General features: G+C 44.3%; 2 protein-coding genes across 3 annotated transcripts; both read left to right on the top strand.

Annotated features, from left to right (window-relative positions):
- Positions 1 to 1050: 1050 nt before the first annotated feature.
- LOC130532997 (hemicentin-2-like) lies at positions 1051 to 8030 on the top strand. 2 transcript variants are annotated; one of them, XM_057046091.1, is made up of 5 exons: positions 1089 to 1326; positions 6709 to 6960; positions 7033 to 7305; positions 7375 to 7650; positions 7737 to 8030. In XM_057046091.1, exons 1-5 carry the CDS (start codon positions 1095 to 1097, stop codon positions 7838 to 7840), a joined length of 1137 nt encoding a protein of 378 aa, XP_056902071.1. In that variant the 5' UTR covers positions 1089 to 1094; the 3' UTR covers positions 7841 to 8030. The 2 variants fall into 2 exon arrangements, with proteins under 2 accessions (XP_056902072.1, XP_056902071.1); XM_057046092.1 differs by lacking the exon at positions 7375 to 7650 and having other exon boundaries at positions 1051 to 1326.
- Positions 8031 to 9952: 1922 nt separating this feature from the next.
- LOC130533250 (hemicentin-1-like) lies at positions 9953 to 19943 on the top strand. The gene is made up of 17 exons (XM_057046519.1): positions 9953 to 10101; positions 10215 to 10523; positions 11909 to 12190; positions 12269 to 12532; positions 12614 to 12639; positions 14595 to 14700; positions 14785 to 14865; positions 15355 to 15660; positions 16081 to 16359; positions 16450 to 16713; positions 17213 to 17488; positions 17625 to 17876; positions 17955 to 18242; positions 18354 to 18605; positions 18718 to 19062; positions 19204 to 19458; positions 19563 to 19943. Exons 1-17 carry the CDS (start codon positions 10047 to 10049, stop codon positions 19664 to 19666), a joined length of 3744 nt encoding a protein of 1247 aa, XP_056902499.1. The 5' UTR covers positions 9953 to 10046; the 3' UTR covers positions 19667 to 19943.
- The last annotated feature ends 1015 nt before the right edge of the window (positions 19944 to 20958 follow it).

The raw sequence follows: 20958 nt of genomic DNA, 5'->3' as shown, positions 1-20958 counted from the left end.
AGGCGGCGATACCTGTAGATGACCTGAACTAAGATGTTAACCTAATAATTAGACGACCCCCTAAGTGTGATAATTTGTCTGTCTATGATAGTAACTGGAACTACAGAATTAGTGATAATAAGCTTTTTCAAAGAGGAAGCTTTTAATGTGTTTAAATGTTTAATGTGTTCTCTTATTCTGGTACTATAGTGTAGGAAGAGCTGCCTTTGCCAAAACAGGCATCATTTGTGTTCGTTTCACTCCGCTATGTTAGTTCAGTTATTTTTTAGTTAAAGAGGTGACATTTAACCCTGTATTTTATTTTTTTATTTTTAAATTTTTGCTACACATTTTGCATTTGTACCATTTTACTTTTAGACATTTTACTAATAGAAAATTGGCATATAAAAATATATAAGTATATACTTTAAAGAAAAATTAGACAAGTCAGAGGAGCTGGTGATGCTTCTGATTGTACTGAAATGTACTTTTTAATGTTATTATTTTATAATGAATTGCCTTGTGCCACTTGAATGTTCATCAGTTTGTATAAGAATTGGATCGTTGACTTAAGTTGAGCTTTTTTCATTAATCATTCGATAACTTTATAAAACAACTTGCATCAACTGATCTGATTGACTGTACAATGAAAATAATTAGAATAAATGACAGGAACTCCTATTACTGTCGTTTCATTTGCTTAAATACGAACTGTCATGTTTGTGAGCAGAAGCTGTTTAATGTTGATGAGGTCACGATAATGGCGAGTCCATCAAACACTGAACTAACCGGGGTTTGGCGCCACCTGGCGTCCAAACTGCGGCTCAGCATAAAAACTGCTGTTTGTTGTTTGTTTGTTTGTTTGAACTCAGCCTGTATTATAATAAAGAGTATGTGTTTTTATCGATTCCAACTGTCGGGAACTCTAACCCTAACCAGCAAAAGTGCATCTTTCATTGATGAGATTTTAGCCCGTTTGTTCAAACTTGTTGATTCCAGATCCTCTCGGTTCTGGAATAGGACAAATTTCCCGTCTTGCATAATGTTCAAGATGAGTAATTCAGGATTGTGTTCTTCCTTGTGGGTGTGAGTTCGCACGGGAAAACGACCCTGGAATGTTCTTCCTTTTTTTTGAAAGCTCACTTTTTGTGTTCGGTTTCCCGTCGATCCTTGATTTCGTAATCAAGAAAAATCCCCTATTGAATCAATACGTGTGGAGATGGAGGATACTTTCCAATAAAACTCCCATTTTCCTACTATACCAAAAGTCTGAATCCAAACTGGGCGAGAACGTTGTCATGAAGCTTCGCTGGGACCAGTTTACCTGCGTGATCCTGGTGGTTCTGGGTAAGTGTCCTTCCTGAATTCATGCAACAAGATGTTTAAATGTTCTTTGAGAGGAAAATAAGTCCAGGAAAAGGTGAGAAAAGGAAAAGACGTTTTGTTGCTATTGAATTTAATCATTTAAGATCGGTTATGACCAATTACGTGATTTTGTTTTAAATAACTTCGTGTGTGTAGTAACTTGCAGGAGGCTTCTTCTTACTGAAGAATTTATTTTATTTCAGGAACTCAAACAGGTAGCATTAATTTCGGTCCGCACACAGGTATAACTGACTTCCGCTCTAGTTTCTTCTACACAAGAAATTTCCCGAACAGTAAACAACACGTTGTCCCACCTAGTGGCCTGGAAGGCATTTAACATCAATAAACAGGTTTACCACACCCTTCCCCCCTTAAGTGTTTTCTACACCCTTCAATAGAACATTATGAACTTTTTTTTTTCTTAATCCAATTTAAAGTCCTTCAAGTAACTGGGCAACTTGATTTCCCTTCTTGAATGTCGCCTCAGTGGAGTTGGGGTCGTGACAGTTCTTTGTTCTGTCTCAGAACTTCCTACAGCTTCAGTAGTTGCAGGCTCCTCCAACTTCTCCTCACTGAGTACCACCTCCTCAGCTTCCAGCCAGGCTTCACTTCCTTGATCCGTCTGACTGAGTGTCATAGAGGCCGTCTGTGGAAGGTTGTTGCGTTCTTCTGGTCTCCGGTGGTGTGTGTGTGAATCTGATCCACATGTCTCCTCACCACTCTCCCATCACCTAGCATCACTTTGTATGACACTGGTCCTGTCACTGACTCAATGAGTCCTGGGATCCACTTTGGTCCGAAACTGAAGTTCTGGATCAGCACTGAGTCTCCTGTTTTGAACCAGCGTTCCTTCGCCTTTTTGTTGTGATCTTTTGTCTGTTGTTCTTGTTTTTTCATCACTTTTTGCTTAGATTTGGGTGAATCGAGTCCAGGGTGCAACGAAGCTTCCTCCCAAGAAGTAGCTCTGCAGGTGATAACCCAGTAGTGGTGTGAGGAGTCACTCTGTAGCTAAATAATACTCTGGCTACTTTAGCTGTCAGTGTTCCCTCGGGGCATTTTTTCATCATTCTCTTGAAAGTTTGTACAGCCCTCTCTGCTAACCCATTACTGGCAGCATGATAGGGTGCAGAGGTCACATGACGAATACCATTTTTTTTCAAAAATTCTTTGAATTCTATACTGGTGAAACAAGTGCCATTATCAGACACTATCAATTCCGGCAGTCCATGGTTACTAAAGCTGGTACGCAGGCACTCAATTGTGGTGGTTGATGTTGCAGAATTCACGGGATACACATCCATCCATTTGGAATGTGCATCAATGAGCACAAAAAACATCTTCTCCATAAACGGTCCAGCATAATCCACATGAATGCGGCTCCAGGGTTTGTCTGGCCAGTCCCACGGGTGTAATGGGGCAGGTGCAGGGACGTTGCGGTATTCTAGACAGGTCATGCAGCTCTTAACAGTATCCTCCACCTCTTTGTCCAGCTTTGGCCACCACACATAACTCCTCGCCAATGCTTTCATTCGGGACACTCCTGGGTGGCACTGATGAAGCTGTCTCATGACATTTTCCTGTCCTGCTTTTGGCACAACCACCCTTGAACCCCATAGCACACATCCATCTTTGATGCTGAGTTCATATTTTCTCACCTCATAGGGGCCAAACTCCTCCCTTTTTTCTTTTGATGACCAGCCGTTTTGTACCATCTCCCGCACTCTTGAAAGTACTGGATCTGCGTCTGTCCATGCTTTCACTTGGTCAGCTGTCACCAGTGTGATGTCAGAGCTCTCCAACATGAGAACCCTCTCTTCCAGCTCCTCCTCTGTTACCTCTGGTAAAGGAAGGCGACTTAAGGCATCTGCATTACAGTGATACCTTCCTTCTTTATACACTATTGTGTATTCGTAGGCTCTCAAGGTTACCGCCCACCTCTGTATTCTGGGTGAAGCCATTTGTGGCACAGCTCGCATCTCACTGAAGAGTCCCAACAAAGGCTTGTGATCTGTCACAATAGTGAATTTCCTTCCATAAATGTACTTGTGGAATCTCTTTATTCCAAACATCACAGCTAGTCCTTCCTTGTCCAGCTGGGAATATTTTTTCTGCTGGGTTTAGTGTTCTTGAGGTGAATCCAATGGGTCTCTCGGTTCCGTCCGGCATAAAATGCGACAACACAGCACCTACTCCATAAGGTGATGCGTCACATGACAATACAAGGTCCTTTTCTGGGTCATAGTGCACAAGAACCTCGGCAGACTGCATCAATTCCTTTGACTTGTCAAAAGCAGCTTGTTGAGCATCACCCCAATGCCACCTTGTCTCCTTTTGTAACAGTTTGTGTACTGGTGCAAGTACAGTTGAGAGATTGGGCAGAAACTTGTTATAATAGTTTAACAGTCCCAGGTACGCCTTCAACTCTGTTACATTTGAAGGTGTGGGTGCCTCTTTGATTGCTTGTACCTTCTCATGTACTGGGTGGGTGCAGTCCTGTCGCGTCCACCTTATGACCTAGGAACATCACTTCCTCATTCATGAACAGGCACTTGCTTCTTTTGAGTCTGAGACCTGCTTCTTGTAGCCGTTTCAACACCCTAGCCAGTGTCTGCAGGTGCTCCCGGTCGTCTTTCCCTGTGAGGAGGATGTCATCCAAAAAAATGGTCACATGAGGGATGCCCTGTAACAGTCCCTCCATTGTCCGTTGAAATATTGCTGGGCTTGATGAAACCCCAAAAGGTAGCACCCTGTAGGTGAATAACCCCTTGTGAGTATTTATGGTCACATACTTCTTTGCTTCTTCGTCCAAGGAAATCTGGTGGTATGCATGACTGAGATCCAATTTTGAGAATTTCTGTCCACCTGACAGTGTGGCAAACAGATCCTCAATTTTGGGAATTGGGTACTGCTCCAACTTTGAGATCTGGTTTACCGTCAGTTTATAATCTCCACATAGCCTTACTGTATCATCAGGTTTCAACACGGGAACCACTGGAGTAGCCCACTCTGAATGTTTCACAGGTTCTATGATTTTCTGTGCAAGGAGTCTGTCAAGCTCCGCCTCTACTCTTCCTCTCATGGCATATGGTACAGGTCGGGCTTTAAAAAACCTGGGGGCTGCTTCCTTGTCTACATATATTTTCGCTGGGGGGCCTTTAAATCTTCCAAGTTCATCTTTAAACACTTCTCCATACTCCCCCAGTACCTCATCCAACGTCTCTTCTGCCACATTGTGGATTTGGGTTTCGGGTCTCATCTGGACTTCCTCTGCAGTCTCTACCCGGACGTGATGGACCTGGGGTGTTTCTCTCCACTGTAAACCTAGCCTCCTAATCCAGTACCTGCCTACCAAACTGGGGCCTGCACCTCCTACCACAACCACAGGTAAGTCTAGGGCTCGCCCTTGGTTCTGCACCTTAACTACAGCGGCTCCTAAGACTTTTACCTTGTGCCCTGTATATGTTTTGAGCCTGACTCGACATGGGCATAACTTTGGTGTTCCTTTTCCCCTGAGAGTTTTGAAAACTGAGTAGTTAACTACTGTAACACCACAACCTGAATCCATTTCAAACTGTGTGTCTGTCCCATTTACTGTCAAAGTCTCTATAAATGGAGCTTCTGCTGGTATGTCAAGTTCGTCCAATTTGTACAATGTGTACATGACTTCCTCTGAGTCTATGTTATCTTTTTCTCCTTCCCCCTGGCTGACATAATTTGCTCCCTGAGCTCTCCCCTGTTGCCTGTCTGCACTCCACCTCCTTTGGCCCTCAAGTTCTTTGCTGAGCCCTTAAACCTACACACTTTTTGAATGTGGCCAACTTTCCCACACTTGTGACAGGTTTCCTTAATAAATCTACAGTCCCCAGCCATGTGCTGGTCACTACCACACCTGTAGCAAACTTTACGCTGGTTCTGCTGGGTATATGGGGTCTGCTTTGAATACACCTTATGCACCGCCTGGGGTGCCCTCATGTACTGGGGCACGAACTCCGGAGACTGCAAGTCCTTCACATCTTTGCACGCCGTCTCAATGGCCTGCGCCAACTTCAGCGCCTTGTCGAAGGTCAAATCCGGCTCCGAAAGCAGTCTGCGCTGTATGCGATCATCCACGATGCCACAAACCAGCCTATCCCGGATCATTTCCGACAGCTTGTCCCCGTAGTTGCAGTCTTGAGCCAGTTTCCTCAGCACAGCAACAAACTCCATAACTGTCTCCCCCTGCTTCCTGTATCTGGAGTTAAACTTACAACGTTGCACAATCTCGCTCGGTTTTGGGTTGAAATGATCCTTCAACAACTTCACCAGTTCATCAAAAGTCTTGTCACCCGGTTTGGCGGGGCTGACTAAGTTCCTCATGAGACTGTAAGTCTGACTGCCCACTGCACTCAGCAAAATATCTTTACGCCTACCTGCATCGTCGATCCCATTAGCTCTGAAAAAATGGTGGAGTACTTCACAATATTCTTCCCACTTCTGGGATTGACCATCAAAAGGAGCGGTGCTTCCAATCATAGCCGCCATGTTCTTTTTCCAACAGCCACAGAGTCCGGTCTGCAAGGTTTACTTAGCCACTCAGCAGCCGCTTTCATTCCTCTGTATCCATCCGAGGCATCTGTGGTGACTTTATCCTCGTCGCCATTTATGTAGTAACTTGCAGGAGGCTTCTTCTTACTGAAGAATTTATTTTATTTCAGGAACTCGAACAGGTAGCATTAATTTCGGTCAGCACACAGGTATAACTGACTTCCGCTCTAGTTTCTTCTACACAAGAAATTTCCCGAACAGTAAACAACACGTTGTCCCACCTAGTGGCCTGGAAGGCATTTAACATCAATAAACAGGTTTACCACATGTTGTAACTAACTAAAGGTAAACTGTAAACTCGTAAAGTAAAACCGAAGGAATCCCCCCCACACACACACGCACGCACACACACACACACACAACACACACACACACACTAACCCTAACCCGTTCACTCACTCCCCAACAGACTGTGTTCAGCGTTCTAAACAGCCCCCCCTCCCCGACCCACCGGATCATTAAATAGCCTCTAACCCACCGCTAACGTGCCTGTTTCAACCACTCGGAAATGACTGATATTGACGCAGAGACACTCAAAGTATTTGTATTTCAAATGTGCAGCAGCCTCAACTAACGAGCTGTGCAGCCTCGTCAGCACCAAACTGCTGATTACAAGCACAGAATTCAGCATATTTACAGAATTCACCATATTTACAGAATTCACCATATTTAAATGCCGATTCCCACTCCTGAGCCGTGGCAGATTTTGTTTTTTGTGGGTTTGTCAGACTTTGAAATATTGGAGTGTGAATTGTCTCCTCCTTCTCCTCTTCTCCACAGGTGTGGAGGCCTGGCAGGAGGTGTCCTGGATCGGTCCGGTGAAGGCAGGTTTCAGCACCACCTTCACATGTTTCTCTACTTGTTCCCCAAACTGCACCTACACCTGGTTCCTCAAGAACCGGACCCACACTGGGAGCACGTTAATGTGGACCCCAGACGGGCGAGACAGTAAAGTCGACCTGCGGTGCACAGTCTTAAGGATGCCAGAGGCCAGCCTCTTCAGTACCATTACATCTATTGTAGAAATCACGAGTAAGTTTATGCAGCAATTCATGGATCCAAAGTGCTGCGTTGAGTCACTTCCTTTCTGATGGGGTCCTATAGATCCTATTTCTGTGCAACCCAGTCCACAAAACACCTTCCCAGCTCTCAACCTGTCATTGGATCTGGAGTGCCATGATGACAGTGGATCAGGTCTCCTGTCAGACCCATCACAGCTGGTGCTTTGGTACAAAGATGGACAGGAAATGATGCTGGATAAACAGAACGGCTCGCTTCACTTTGACTCACTACTGCCCTCCGATGGTGGCTTTTACCAGTGCGAGGCTTTCGTCTCCAGACAGACGAGCGTGTTCAGCCGAGGTTATCTACTGAGCTGTGAGTAGTCCGAGACACAGATGACTGTGAATGCTCCCGTACTGACCCAAACATTCTGATCCTCCATAGTTAATCCGTGGGACGTCAGCATCCGCGGACCTAACGTCACCTTTCCGGGCAGATTGAGTATATTCACCTGTGTGGTGAGCTGTAATTTAAACATAGACTGCACTGTGAGATGGCAGTTCAGGGAAGGGTTCCCCCTGGGCATCCACCTTTCAGTCCACGAAACTGAGCTGAAGTGGACCCCTTCCAAACCCGGTACTTTCCAGAACCTCACCTGTGTTGCAGAAAATGTAGCTGCTGGACGTTCTGCAGAGGCCACCAAAGTGGTGGAAGTAAAAGGTCCTGGAGTATTTGGGGATTCGAGTCCTTTAACATGTTCGAGTGTTTTTCTACTATTTAAATTCATTTTGCTTTGCTCCTCACAGGCACACCCCTCTCTGGCTCAGAACAGGTGCAGCTGAATGGACTTCTGCTCATCTCCTTTCTCATCGTGTCCTTTGATTTATCCAGATTTCACCCAGTTTATTAACGAGTGTATTCATGTTTTCTATGTTCTGCTTTAGCGCATGCAGATACAACGCAAGGGCTAAATATTTAAAAATGAGGCATATGTTCTGTTGAAATACTGTCAGGTTGCACAAAGGTGTGTAAATTCAGTCAAGAAACACACACACACACACACACACACACACACACACACACACACACACACACACAAACACACACTAAATAAATACTGTGACCAAATTTACCAACCAGATGTCTCTGATGGATAATTATGAACTCCAAACTCGGCACCGTGAAGTTCTTTCTCCTCTGAAGGTATCATCACCTTCAGGTGTGGTTGACCTCCGTCCAGACTGTTACTGATTCACCTGGGGGCCGGAGGGAGGGTTCCCTGGGGGCCGGAGGGAGGGTTCCCTGGGGGCCAGAGGGAGGGTTCCCTGGGGGCCGGAGGGAGGGTTCTCTGGGGGCCGGAGGGAGGGTTCTCTGCAGTCAGCATCAGTCGAAACAGAACCAAAGTCTCCTCGTTCATGTCTTCCTTTTTCTCTTGTTGGCCTCCTGAACCTGCACAAACAAGAGCGATAAAAATAATCTCATTAAACAAACAGATATGGGGACACAAGCCTGGAGTGTGTGAGGCTTCTGTTTCCTGACGGGTCATTGTAACCAGCCATTTACCAGCCAGAGTAAAGACCTGTTCACTCAGGTGAACCACACATTTACTTTACATGTGCGTCTAGCTTAAACACGTAAAAGATTTTTTGATGACTACAGAACTGATTTCTTGATATTTTCTTCCTCGTTAAGCTGATAGATGAATGTTTCATGAGGAAATTTGGTTATGAAGCTGTAATTACTTGCATTACATTAACACAATGCAAGATTATAGTCTTTTTAATAAGAGTCCAACTAAAAAGGAGGAACAATCTCTATCAGTTAGAGCCTGGATTACTCATGATATAAAATTAAAAAAAACAACTATGCTCATATATTCTCAAGTCAGCAAATTAAGAGAATGGAAAAATCAATTTGCGATCAGTCATTTCATCAACTGTACAACTAGATGCACCGAACTGCAAAGGATCATAAATATGGACTCTGAGCTCCAACAGGAAGTGCCTTTCCCAGGAAGCGCTCCTGCACCGAGTGGAAAAGATATAAAAGATATGTAGTGGAAGTAATTCGGTCTTTAATATTAAATTGGTCATGTCTTAAATTGAAAGAGGTCCCCATCCTGGAGACGAGCTTGCTGGCCCAAACCTGTGAGCAGCTAAAGAGGTTTTAACCACACGGTGACATCAGCCGTCTCAATCTGCCTTCTGCTTTTGAAAAGGTTAAAAGGACAAAAACAAATTAAACTTTTTCTCACTTGATCAATGGTTTTGTACTTTATGATTGGACCTGGAACGGGACCATCAAAATCTGGACATTTGTCCATCATACAGGTCACATGGTTCAACATGTCAACTCTTCTACTTCTTCTCTCCTTTCTTCAATAATAATAATAGTTTCTTCAATAGTATACCCCCCCCCCCACACACACACACACATACAGACACACACACACACATCCAGACACACACACATATACAGACACACACACCCACACACACACATACACACACACCCACACACACACATACACACACACCCACACACAGACTGTCGGTGGTGCAACTGCAGCTGTGGTTGCATTGTGTTGAGGCTTTATAAAAACTGCTCATTCATTGTTTCTTGTTTGCTTCCCAAACCTGAACAAATATGAGAGATAAGATGATCTCATTAAGCAAACACACGGAGGCGTCGAGTGTGTGACACGTCTACTGTTGCCTAATGGGTCATTTCCACCAGCTATTTATACCATAACAGCCACAAATATGTGAAAGAGGACCAGAGCGCATCGTTACACAAGTTTGAATGTTTTGGTTCTTGCACAGTCTTACATCTTCTTTTTAACGTGTCGATTTCTAATGACTGATATATTAACGGACACTCCTTCATTCCCCTGTAATCATGGGCCACATACCTACTGTCATAATTGATCATTCTGCTCTGGGGACGCCTATAGAATCTCCAGGAATGGCAAACAGAAAAAAAAAACCTTAAAACTATCTTGTGCCTTTTGTTGTGAGCTCCAATACTCAAGAGACATGTGTAGATAAGAACAGGGGTGTCTGTTATATATGTGCTAACGTAGGACAGGTGTCCAGACGTCCACACACCACTGACGCATGATGGAGAAGACGAGAGAAGAAATATGTGTTGCGCTGCTGCTTTTACTCACAAGTAAGTTTTGCTATGATGATTTTTCATGTTGTTTTGAATGTCTCACAGTAAAATTAAAGGCCCATTGTCCCATTTGTATTCCAAAAGGTAAAACCCATTATTGTCTTCACCAGGTGTTCCGGCCTCAGCTTCTGTAGAGGTCCAGCCATCCGCCAACACTGCCACGGTTGGGGACACGGTGACGCTGTCTCTGGTTCCCCCCACGGCTCTGAGGAGCGGCAGCTGGGCAGTGGGAGACGCCCTCGTCATCACCTGGCTGGGCGAGCAACAGGCCGTCTTTCCCAGCCACAGTGGCAGAGCATCGGTGGACATCGGCAGCGGCGCCCTCACACTAAGCGCCGTCACGGTGGCGGATTCAGGAGTGTATGTGGTGCAGGGCTCGGACCCCCCGCTGAGGGCCTCTGCTGCCATTACAGTCGTGGGTAAGAGGGAATATACTCTTTAGTTGAATCACATTAGAGGAAATGGAATTCATCATTTTACCATATGCTACCCATAATCAAGATTTTAATACTAAATACTTCCTTAATCACTGACCTTTTAGTTACACAAGCTGACAACTGTTTATAATAACCAGACGCGGAGTAAAGACACAAAGGAAAATGCTGATGCTCCTATTTACGGTACAGTGTTACTGGAACTGGGTCTTTTCCCTAAACAGTGATGTTGTTTTACAGGAATGAAACCAGGCATCTGCTTGGTTCTGTCTCGTTCTGTTAGTTTGTGGCCTCAACATGCTTCTTTTGGAATATCAAACTTCTGATTCAGGGTGCAGAAGAAATTTAGGATAATCTTCATTTGTCATCTTTTAAATTTAAACTTCTGTCAAATGCTGATTAAACTCACCCTCACACTGTAACCCGTACACAGTTGCACAGTAGCTACGGTGATTTGGGGTTAAAGATCTTTTCGGTTCTGCGTCTATGATGAATAAAGGGATTTACGTAGATTCCGATTATTCGCAGACTTGTGTTTGCCTGATTAATTTTGGGCTTAATTGTGTGAACCCAATTAAGTATGTGAGGTGTTTTAAAGGTAGTCATCAGTCAGAACCACTGTTCTACTGCACCAAAGTGATTAATCATGTCAAGGTGTGTTTTTCAGTTCATTAATAATTAATGGAACGCTGGAATCTCACAGGTTGGGTAGAAGTACATGTCATACACAGGGATTAAATCCTTACTGGTTTAATGAATAAACAATTACAAGAACTCCTACAATGCAATTACATAAATTAAATTCATCTTTACGATGCCACAGTATTACTTTGTCCTCAAAACAATAATGACAACAATAATTTTGTTCCACTATATTTAACATCTCTCCTTGTTATAACAGGTGTTCTTGTTTTTCCATTAATACCTGAATAGTTAAAAACCTTTGATGAACATGTTAATCTTCCACTGGCTCATCGCTCATTATGACCGATCAAATGTTGAACGAGCTCTTTATGAAGTGCAAACAAATGAAATAAAAGTGTGAGCTTATAAAATATTTGTAAGAAATACTCCATTGTGCAAACAAGTGGAACCTTTTGTGCATTCAGCTACAAAAATGTGTGAATTGTCATTTTTACTTATTTGTTCTACAACAATGTAGAAAGCTTGTTTAAAGTCAATATTAAGAAAAGGTTGGAGCCACTTTACGGATGTTTCAAAGCATTCCGATAATAAATAGTTCTGTCTTGTAACCAAAGCTGCAATATTAAATATAACAAACACATTCTGAAATATTAACAAATGTTTTAAATATGGCTGGAATGTCTCATTGTTTTAATAAACTGTCTGATCCTCATCGTCCTGCACAGAGATTGTTTCAAATGTGACATTAAGCGTGAACCAAACGGCCCTGACCGAAGCGAAGAGTTCAGCTATCCTGAGGTGTTCCGTCTCCTCCGGTTCCTCCCTCTCCTTCCTCTGGCTCAACAGCAGCTCTGAGGTCACAGCCAGTGACCGAGTCCACACCACTGATGAAGGATCCACCCTCATCATCATCGGTGTGACCCGCTATGACCAGGGACCCTTCAGGTGTCATGCGTTTAATCCTGTCAGTAACGGCACCAGCGACCCGGTGAACTTTGTTATCAGCTGTGAGTATAACAAAGTTATAACGACTGTTATAACTGCAGCCTGGCAGAGCCCTCTCTGATGTGTTGTCTCTTCCTCAGATGGTCCAGATAACATGGCCCTCACAGTGAATGGGAACGGCACGACTTCCTTTCCCTCAGGATCAAACCTGACCATGCTCTGCTCAGCACAGTCCAGTCCTCCTGCCGAGCTTGGTTGGGCCATAAGAGGAGAGTTTGTGAGCAAAGGGCCACTTTTGGAGGTCTTTGGTGTCACCGAGGAGCAGACCGGCCCTTACACCTGTCGGGCTTTCAACAATCACACCAACCTGAGCAGCACTATCACCAAACACATCCTGATTGGGGGTGAGTTTCTCCAGGATGAGCTCAGTCTGCTCATGTGAGATGCATTCCATCTTTTCATTCATCTTAAATTCATCTCCACAGACGTGTCAGGAGCTGAGCAGCAAACTGTCTGTGTGTGGTTCCTGCCTATGCTGCTACTGTCTGGACTCCTATAACTGAAAAAGCTTTATCCTTTTATTCACTCTAAAATAAAATCGTCAGAGTTGTGAGTTTAAATCTGCCAAATGAAAATATTTGAAGCATGTTATCTGTTGATCTGCACTTGTATGTTGTCCTTATTGGTGTTGTAGATTTTAATGTGTTCCTAGTTGTATGATTAAAAAGAAATGACAAAGGCAGCAATAAATTATTTACGGCAATGGCCGGCAGGCAGGCAGCTACTGCACCCCGGTTCATGGAGATCCACTGCACCTACTATATCCTCTGAGGCTGGCAGGTGATTTGCAAACACCAGAGCCAATGTGTGGAGAACCAGAAATGCCATGGGAAGCCTGAATCATCCCAGAATGGGGAATGGGGATGACCCACCCTCAGCTAGGCATTCGACGAAAAGACAGTTAGACCAACAAGTTACATTTCTGGGTTACTGGAGTAACTGGAGTCGTTCAGTTATAGTTGTGGAAAACCATATGAAATCATTGGTTCTGATTTCCAAAGTGGAACCAAGGAGATGCAAGAGGCCTTCAAGGACAATGAGCCAATATTGCAGCAATATTTATCTGGTCAGAAGATATCTTTCCATTTTACTGGGGGGATCGAGGTAGAGGTATGAGCAATTAAGCCAGCACTTTAATAGATCTACAAGTGAAGTTATTCTAAATGCAATGATTGAAGTAGAAGGCATACTTCATTCACATTTTCTTGGCTATACCTCATTAGATAGGGCTGACCTTATATTGCCAATTCTGCTGTTAGTTGTGTGGCTGATGTCTCCCTCTGTCATCTGGTTTAAGGCTCAAGCAACCTACCGGGCAGCAGGAGATGAACCAAAGTCAATCTTTATTTCTATCTGCCACAATTAAAAGTGTCTTTAGGTGCTTTACAGAATGCCAGGGAATGACCCCCAGAAAGCAACAGAGTCCGGAAAAACTTCCCTTTAACAGGCAGAAAGAAAGGAGAAAGTCAAATCATTGCCGATCAGTTCTGGAACGAGTTCTTTCCAGGCCTTCAACTGAGACAGATGTGGTGCAACATGACAACTGACATACCACAGATCCAAGTGGCCATGACAGCGGACTCTCCTAGACCTAGAGACATCAGTCTTTTGACCACATTTCTTCCAAGAAGAAGGCGGTAGAGTTTGATCTCCTTAGTACAGATAACACAACCATTCTTAAGTTAACTCATGGGCCATGTGCGAGGGATCATATGGCCAAACTTGCCATTTCCATCACACTTGTTCTGTTACGGTTCTGACGAAAACACAAGGCGGGACCCAAGAAGACAGACAAGAAGGCAACTTCGGTGAACTAACAGTTTATTTACAAGAAGATTTACACCAGTGAAGAAGAGTGAGCTTGCTATATGTGGAGACGACGGTGAACAAAGTGTCAAGCCAAAAAAAGTGTTCGTCAGAACGGGAAGAGGTGGTGACTTACAGACAAAAATGCGATAAGCTTCAAGAAACCAATGCATGGAACACTCAGATTCCCACTGACAAAATGATCTGACACCAGGCAGCTGGTGATGGCTGCTTAAAAAGCCTACCAATCACCCAGATTAGCTGCAGGTGTGGGGGCAGCCAGCACAACAGAGGGGTCACCCATGCCCCCTAGTGGACAATCAGAGCACAAAGAAAACCAAAACACACAGACCAGAGATGGATCATAACATGTTCTTTTTTTTTGCGCATAGAGTCTTGTCAGTATCCTGGTCTGCTCCAGACTCCAGAAACACTGATAAGGCAGGTGGCTTCCCATGTTTAAGTTGTGTTTAACAACTTAACAACTACGTACTCTCTCAAACATCTGTTGTTTGGTTTTATGGCTGGAAGCTGTTAACTTCTATGGTTTCAGATCCCATGACTGTGAGTGTTAGTTTCTGTTATCGTTTCTGAATTCAGCTCAGCGGGAGGTTTGAGCTGTACCATTTTATCCAAACTTGCGATCAAGGCTCACACAGTCACTGCTATGATGGTGAAGTCCACTCCAGTGTTGAATGGGGGCCAGGTCCATGCGCTCTTGGTACCATGTGTTGTTTCTGGGTGAGAGAACTAGATGGTGTGAAGCATTCAAAATTAAGCCTTCTTTTAGCTTCAAAACTGGTGACGGCGTCCTGCTGTCTGTACGCCTCTCTAGTGCTTGTGCCCTTCTACGGGTCCAACGCCAACAACCGTAGTCACTTGACACATTAAAAAAAAAACTGAAATATGTCACATTGGCCACCCGGAAACTCTAGTCAAGGTGATTGGAAACTTGCGGAGCAATGTCTGTTTACAGTAAATGGACACTCCTTGGTTGAAAACCCTGGCAAAACAAGTTGTCTCAAGGAGTGGATCGTAACCTGGCACCGAGTAGACAAAGCTGGGCTCATTCTGTGCAAATGTTTGCTTATAGAAAGGTGGATTTATATTGATCACACCCACTCGTGTCCTAGCATCTGACCATAAAGAACGTTGTTGGGAAAATGCTGCCTACGGCGTTGCTCTTAATTCTGCTGAACCTTATATTTGAAACAGGTAAGGTTGAATTCATTTCAGCAGGAACCATCATGACGACAGAGCTTTCAATTAGAATCAAAAAGCTGCAAATGTGCTTTGAAAGTAAATTGATAATCATACTCGCAGATGAATACAGTCTGTTTCTTGTCTCTTGTCTTTCTAGGACCTGCATATAGCCAGACTTTATATGCTTCTAAAAACCCCGTTCCAGTCGGCAGCAATGTCACACTTTCTGTCCAGGGTGTCGTCACCACAGGAGCTTGGATTTTTAACAATTCAATGATTGTGATGATGTATCCAGGAAATCACATCATATCTACCAACTGGAAGGACAAGGTAACATTAAACCTCACCTCAAATCAAACATCACTCACCATAAATTCGCTGTGGCTCCAAGACTCTGGAGAATACGTCCTACAAGACTTGGAGGGCGTTTTAGATCGGTCTAGTGTTCAGCTGTCAGTCCAAGGTGAGACTATTTCATTTAATATTCACATTCTTTAAGTCTGTATTAACTGAAAATCATTTCCTGTAGTGTTCAATGTTTAAGTGTTGATATATGAATGGAGAGAAGGGGGGGCGTAGAGGCCAGTTTAGAACTGTGAAGGAACACCAGGCTGTTATGGCCATAAACACCAGGCCGGGATCATTTTGCTGAATCACTTTGATGAAATACACATTATGTAGGACTGAATGAAACCCTCAGTACACAACACAGTAATATGGGCTTTCATTACTCGTCTCATGGAAAGTTCTGACAGAAACAGATTAATGGACTAATTTCACTTGTAGCAATCTGAACAGTTTTTAATCAGACTAACGCTGAAGAGATGTCGACGACCTCCCAGTGTTGCTGTAACATCCTCACTCTTATTTCCCTCTTGAACAGAACCCATTTCAAATGTCACTCTAAAGGCTCAGGCCACCGACCTTGTGGAGTTCAATGACTCAGCAGTTTTCACGTGCTCTGCGTCCAGTGGCACGTCCGTGTCGTATGCCTGGTTGAACGGCAGCAGCGTGATCACTGGCAACGAGAGCGTCCAGCTCAGTGATGGAGGCGCCAAACTCACTATTGTGGTGACCCGCTATGATCAGGGACCTTTCTCCTGCAACATGTCCAATGGCATCAGCCATGAAGTCAGTTCTTTGGTGTATCTGAAGATAAGCTGTGAGTTTTAATGTGGGAGTACCTTGAGACCACGTACACATGTTTACAATGCTGGGCTTTGACCTCTGAAGTGATGCTTGATTTCATCAGATGGGCCAAGTAACGCGATGATGACTCTCCAGCCGATGAAGCTCGCCTATAGAACAGGAGATAACATCACACTGTCCTGCTCTGCGGACTCCAGCCCAGCAGCGAGGATCTGGTGGATGTTTGATGGGATGGACTTGGATAAGACTGGACCACAGCTGCATTTACAGAGCGTTACAGAGAGCAACTCTGGAAATTACACCTGCATGCTTCACAACAATGTGACATCCAGATTTAGCAGTGAAAGTAAAATGATCAGGATTCTGAGTAAGTGACTTAATGACTTTCTTTCATACATTGCTTAGATTTTGGGGGTGATTCCTTCACGTCAAGCTCAGGGACTATTTTAACCTGATATTTCAGTTATATAGTGAATATATTGACAAGTGTATTGGGGTTTTACTGATATGTCGAAATAGGTCAAAGAGCATTTTTGTTTCCTGAATCTATACTAGGCTAGGCTAATTTTAGCCAGTAGCCATGACGCACGGCCGCATTTCTGCTAACAGACAGAAGTATTCAATTTAAGCAGCAAGACAATAACTCTCAACCCAGAACAACAGTACTACAAAGATGATTAAAGCTCTCTCTGTTTACACCAGGAGCTTGTGTAAAGGCAGGTTTTCTGCTGCACAGCCAGGCTTTTTCCTCCGAGTTGCGTTGCTGAATGATGGCTGGCACTTCTTCCATAAAACTGTCCACTCAGTCTTTCAGAAATATTCCTTTACTTTTCTTCTATTCAGTGTGTGCTTGGTCTGTTCTTCAGGTCCCGTGACTGAAGCGTCAGTGCACATCGTTGGTTCTCAGCCAATCCTGAACAACTCTTTCACACTGACCTGTCGGACAACAGGAACAGTTGAGTCAATTACCTGGATGCACAACTGGTCCCCGTTGTACTCTGACGAGACACGAGTCCTCTCCATGGACAATGCAACCCTCACTTTTAGTTCTGTCATGTTGTCTGACAATGGGAACTATTCATGCATGGCTTCAAACGCCATCAGTAACATTAGCAGCCAATGGTTCATGCTGGATATTTTCTGTGAGTATCTAAAAGACAAGTTTTAAACTACGTTTCATACATTAGAATGTGGACGTTGTGCTAACTCACTTGTTAAAACCAAAAAAGCTTCTTGAGCCCAGTTTTGCTGGAACATGTCTGGTCTGTGTGGTTTAAGATGGACCTGAGAAACCGTGGATCTTAGGACCAGTAACAGCAACAATTGGAGACAACGTGACACTCATCTGTCACGCACCATCAAACCCCCCCAGTAGCTACAAATGGATCTTTAATGGTTCTGTAGTAGCTGATACCTTCACGTATGTGACGCCACCATTTACTGCAGAGATGAACGGGACGTACACCTGCATGGCCCACAACAACGTCACTGGGAAGAACAGCACAGCACACAAGATGATCACTGCTCTTTGTGAGTCTCAACTTTTATTTTTGCTTTAAAAATGTGTCTCTGTCAAACATTGCAGTCTGGAATGTGCTGTATTTTCAGATCCAATAACAGATGTGCAGGTAGAAGCACCAAAGAAAGAAGCTGTTGAAGGTCAACTTTATACTCTAACGTGTAATGTGACTGGACCTCCTGACCTTTTGACCGTTGACCTGAACTGGTTTAAAAATGGTCATTGGCTACAAGTAGACAACCAAACTACTTTCTTCACTGATCACAAGAACATCATGTTCAACCCACTACAGAAGAATCATAGTGGACAATACCATTGCAGTGCAACGAATGCGGTTTCAGCAGTGGCCAGCCCGCCTTACCTGCTCCTGGTCAAGTGTGAGTAACAATATATCACAGGGCTAGTGGGTAGCACAGAGGGTTTTTTGATGCGTTGTTGGAGAAATTCTGAAAATAACCGTGGTGTCCTACTGGATCTGTTGCTCTTAGTTGGACCAGAAACACCAGTCATTACAGGACCAGAATTTGCCGAGATAGGAACCACAGCACACTTCAATTGTTCTGCCAACTCCTATCCTCCCAGCACGTTCACGTGGTGGTTCAATGGTTCAGAGGTGGCCAATTCATCGATGTTAACAACTGCCCCTTTATCGTTCAATATGAGTGGAGCGTACACTTGTGTGGCCCACAATGATGTGACAGGAGGGAACCGCTCCACCACCGTGGTGCTAACAGTTGTTGGTAAGAGTGACAATAACTCCACTGTTGCACAGGAATGCTGTTGAAAAGCCACAATTAATGCAGTGTGTGTGTGTGTGTGTGTGTGTGTGTGTGTGTGTGTGTGTGTGTGCAGAGGCTATAGAGTTGGTGATCACAAACAGCAGTGTTCCGATCCAACACGAGAACTTCACCCTGACCTGTGAGGTCACGGGACCTTATGAGCAGATCTACTGGTTAAAAGATGACATGCATCTCAACGCAAACACCTCCACAACAAACGGATCAATGTCCAATGACACAATGTCCAATGACACAATGTCCAATGACACAATGTCCAATCACACAATGTCCTACCACATTGAAAACAACACGCTACACTTCACTCCAGTGACACTATACGATGATGGCGTGTACAAGTGTGTCGCCAGCAGTCAGGTGGGCGAACATCCAAGTGCCCCGTTCAGCCTCCTGGTGAACTGTGAGTATTCAACTGGAGCGTTTCATTAAACACGTCACTAGCTCAGATGGTGTTCTCCAGTATGATGCTTAGTTAAATGATTCATGAGACGAAAATAGCCTTAGGAAAGTGATCATTGTGAGGTCATCACTGTATTTGCAGATGGTCCTCTGAGCGTGCACATCTCCGGTCCAGGATCAGCACACATGGGCAGCATGGTGACACTGGTGTGCTCTGCTTCTTCGCGACCCGACTGTGACTTCTACTGGTACGTCAACAACCAGGCCTCCATCCTGTCCACAGGTCCTGCCATCACCTTCCCTGCATTAAAGCCATATGAGGGGAACTACACTTGTGTGGCGAGGAACCCTGTGACCGACATCACCCTGCACCAGTCCACACGCTTTGTTGTTGTTGGTGAGCGAGCGAGCGACCTTTGTGCTGCCTCAGCAGCCTCTTTCTAACAATGTCAGAACAGTGCCTGACTTTTCCCTAAAAAAATGGTTCTATTTCTCTTTCAGGAAAAAGTGCTGTGCTGCAGGTTCCGTCCTACGGAGCTTTGCTGCTGAGTGTGTTTGCTCTCAGCCTCACGACGTTCCTCCATGGAGGAGGGCTGCCAGCCTGAAAGGCCCTTTGCTTCTCTACATTGAGCACTTTCTCTGTGCATGATTGCACCGTTATATCTTTAATCTGTCATTTAAAACGTGTATATGTAATTTAGTAAGCCTTGTTGAAATGTCCTCAGGAAAAATATATTCCTACACTTGCACAATGGAAATGACACTATTTCTGCTTATGAACTCTTATTCTGCAATCTGAACGAAACTTCTAATTAACCACGGTTTGAAAAAGTTGTAGCATTTCTGATGTTCATCATAGTCAATAAAAAGAAGATAGTTGACTATTTGTGACTTCACTAAAGAGGTTCATAAGTTCATAATCATTGCACCCACGTAAATATCAAACTGAATCCAATAATACGCGACCGACGACGAACCCCATGTTCAAGTCCTCCCCTCCCTGAACTGGATCAAGGCTCTGCCACACACACACACTGTAACAGGAAGCTACCAAACGACCAACCTCACCTGAGTAGCATTTGGGAACGTGGGGACATGTGGCTCCCGCGGTGCCTTCCAGTGGGAGATGGAGACGCCGGAAACAAGTGGGGCAAGGAGGGAAAGCATCGATTAAAGTCTGAGGACGGTGTCCTGAGGAGAGACTCACAGTGGCTCCCAACTAATCACACCAATTAGCCGAAGGTGTGGAGGCAGCCAGCACGTGAGATGGGTCAACTACGCCCCCTCGTGGAAAAGCAGAACACCACAAACCAAACAGCCATGGTGGTGTTAAGGTTGATCATTTTAAAGCAAAGGTCTCACTGCAGAGACATCATGATTGATACAAGACTAAAACTCATCTGATCAAAACCTTCTTCTCACCCTTTCAAACACACACACATGCACACACACACACACACACACACACATGCGCTGCCACAGTTGGGGACACCGTGTCTCTGGTTCCCCCCACGGCTCTGAGGAGCAGCAGCTGGGCAGTGGGAGACTCTGCTGCCATTACAGTCGTGGGTAAGAGGGAATATACTCTTTAGTTGAATCACATTACAGGAAATGGAATTCATCATTTTACCATATGCTACCCATAATCAAGATTTTAATACTAAATACTTCCTTAATCACTGACCTTTTAGTTACACAAGCTGACAACTGTTTATAATAACCAGACGCGGAGTAAAGACACAAAGGAAAATGCTGATGCTCCTATTTACGGTACAGTGTTACTGGAACTGGGTCTTTTCCCTAAACAGTGATGTTGTTTTACAGGAATGAAACCAGGCATCTGCTTGGTTCTGTCTCGTTCTGTTAGTTTGTGGCCTCAACATGGTTCTTTTGGAAT

This window comes from Takifugu flavidus, chromosome 10 (genome assembly GCF_003711565.1).
Source record: "Takifugu flavidus isolate HTHZ2018 chromosome 10, ASM371156v2, whole genome shotgun sequence".
Classification (NCBI taxonomy): Eukaryota; Metazoa; Chordata; class Actinopteri; order Tetraodontiformes; family Tetraodontidae; genus Takifugu; species Takifugu flavidus.
The sequence above is the reverse complement of the archived record's forward strand: the minus strand, read 5'-3'. Positions and strand labels throughout refer to the sequence as shown.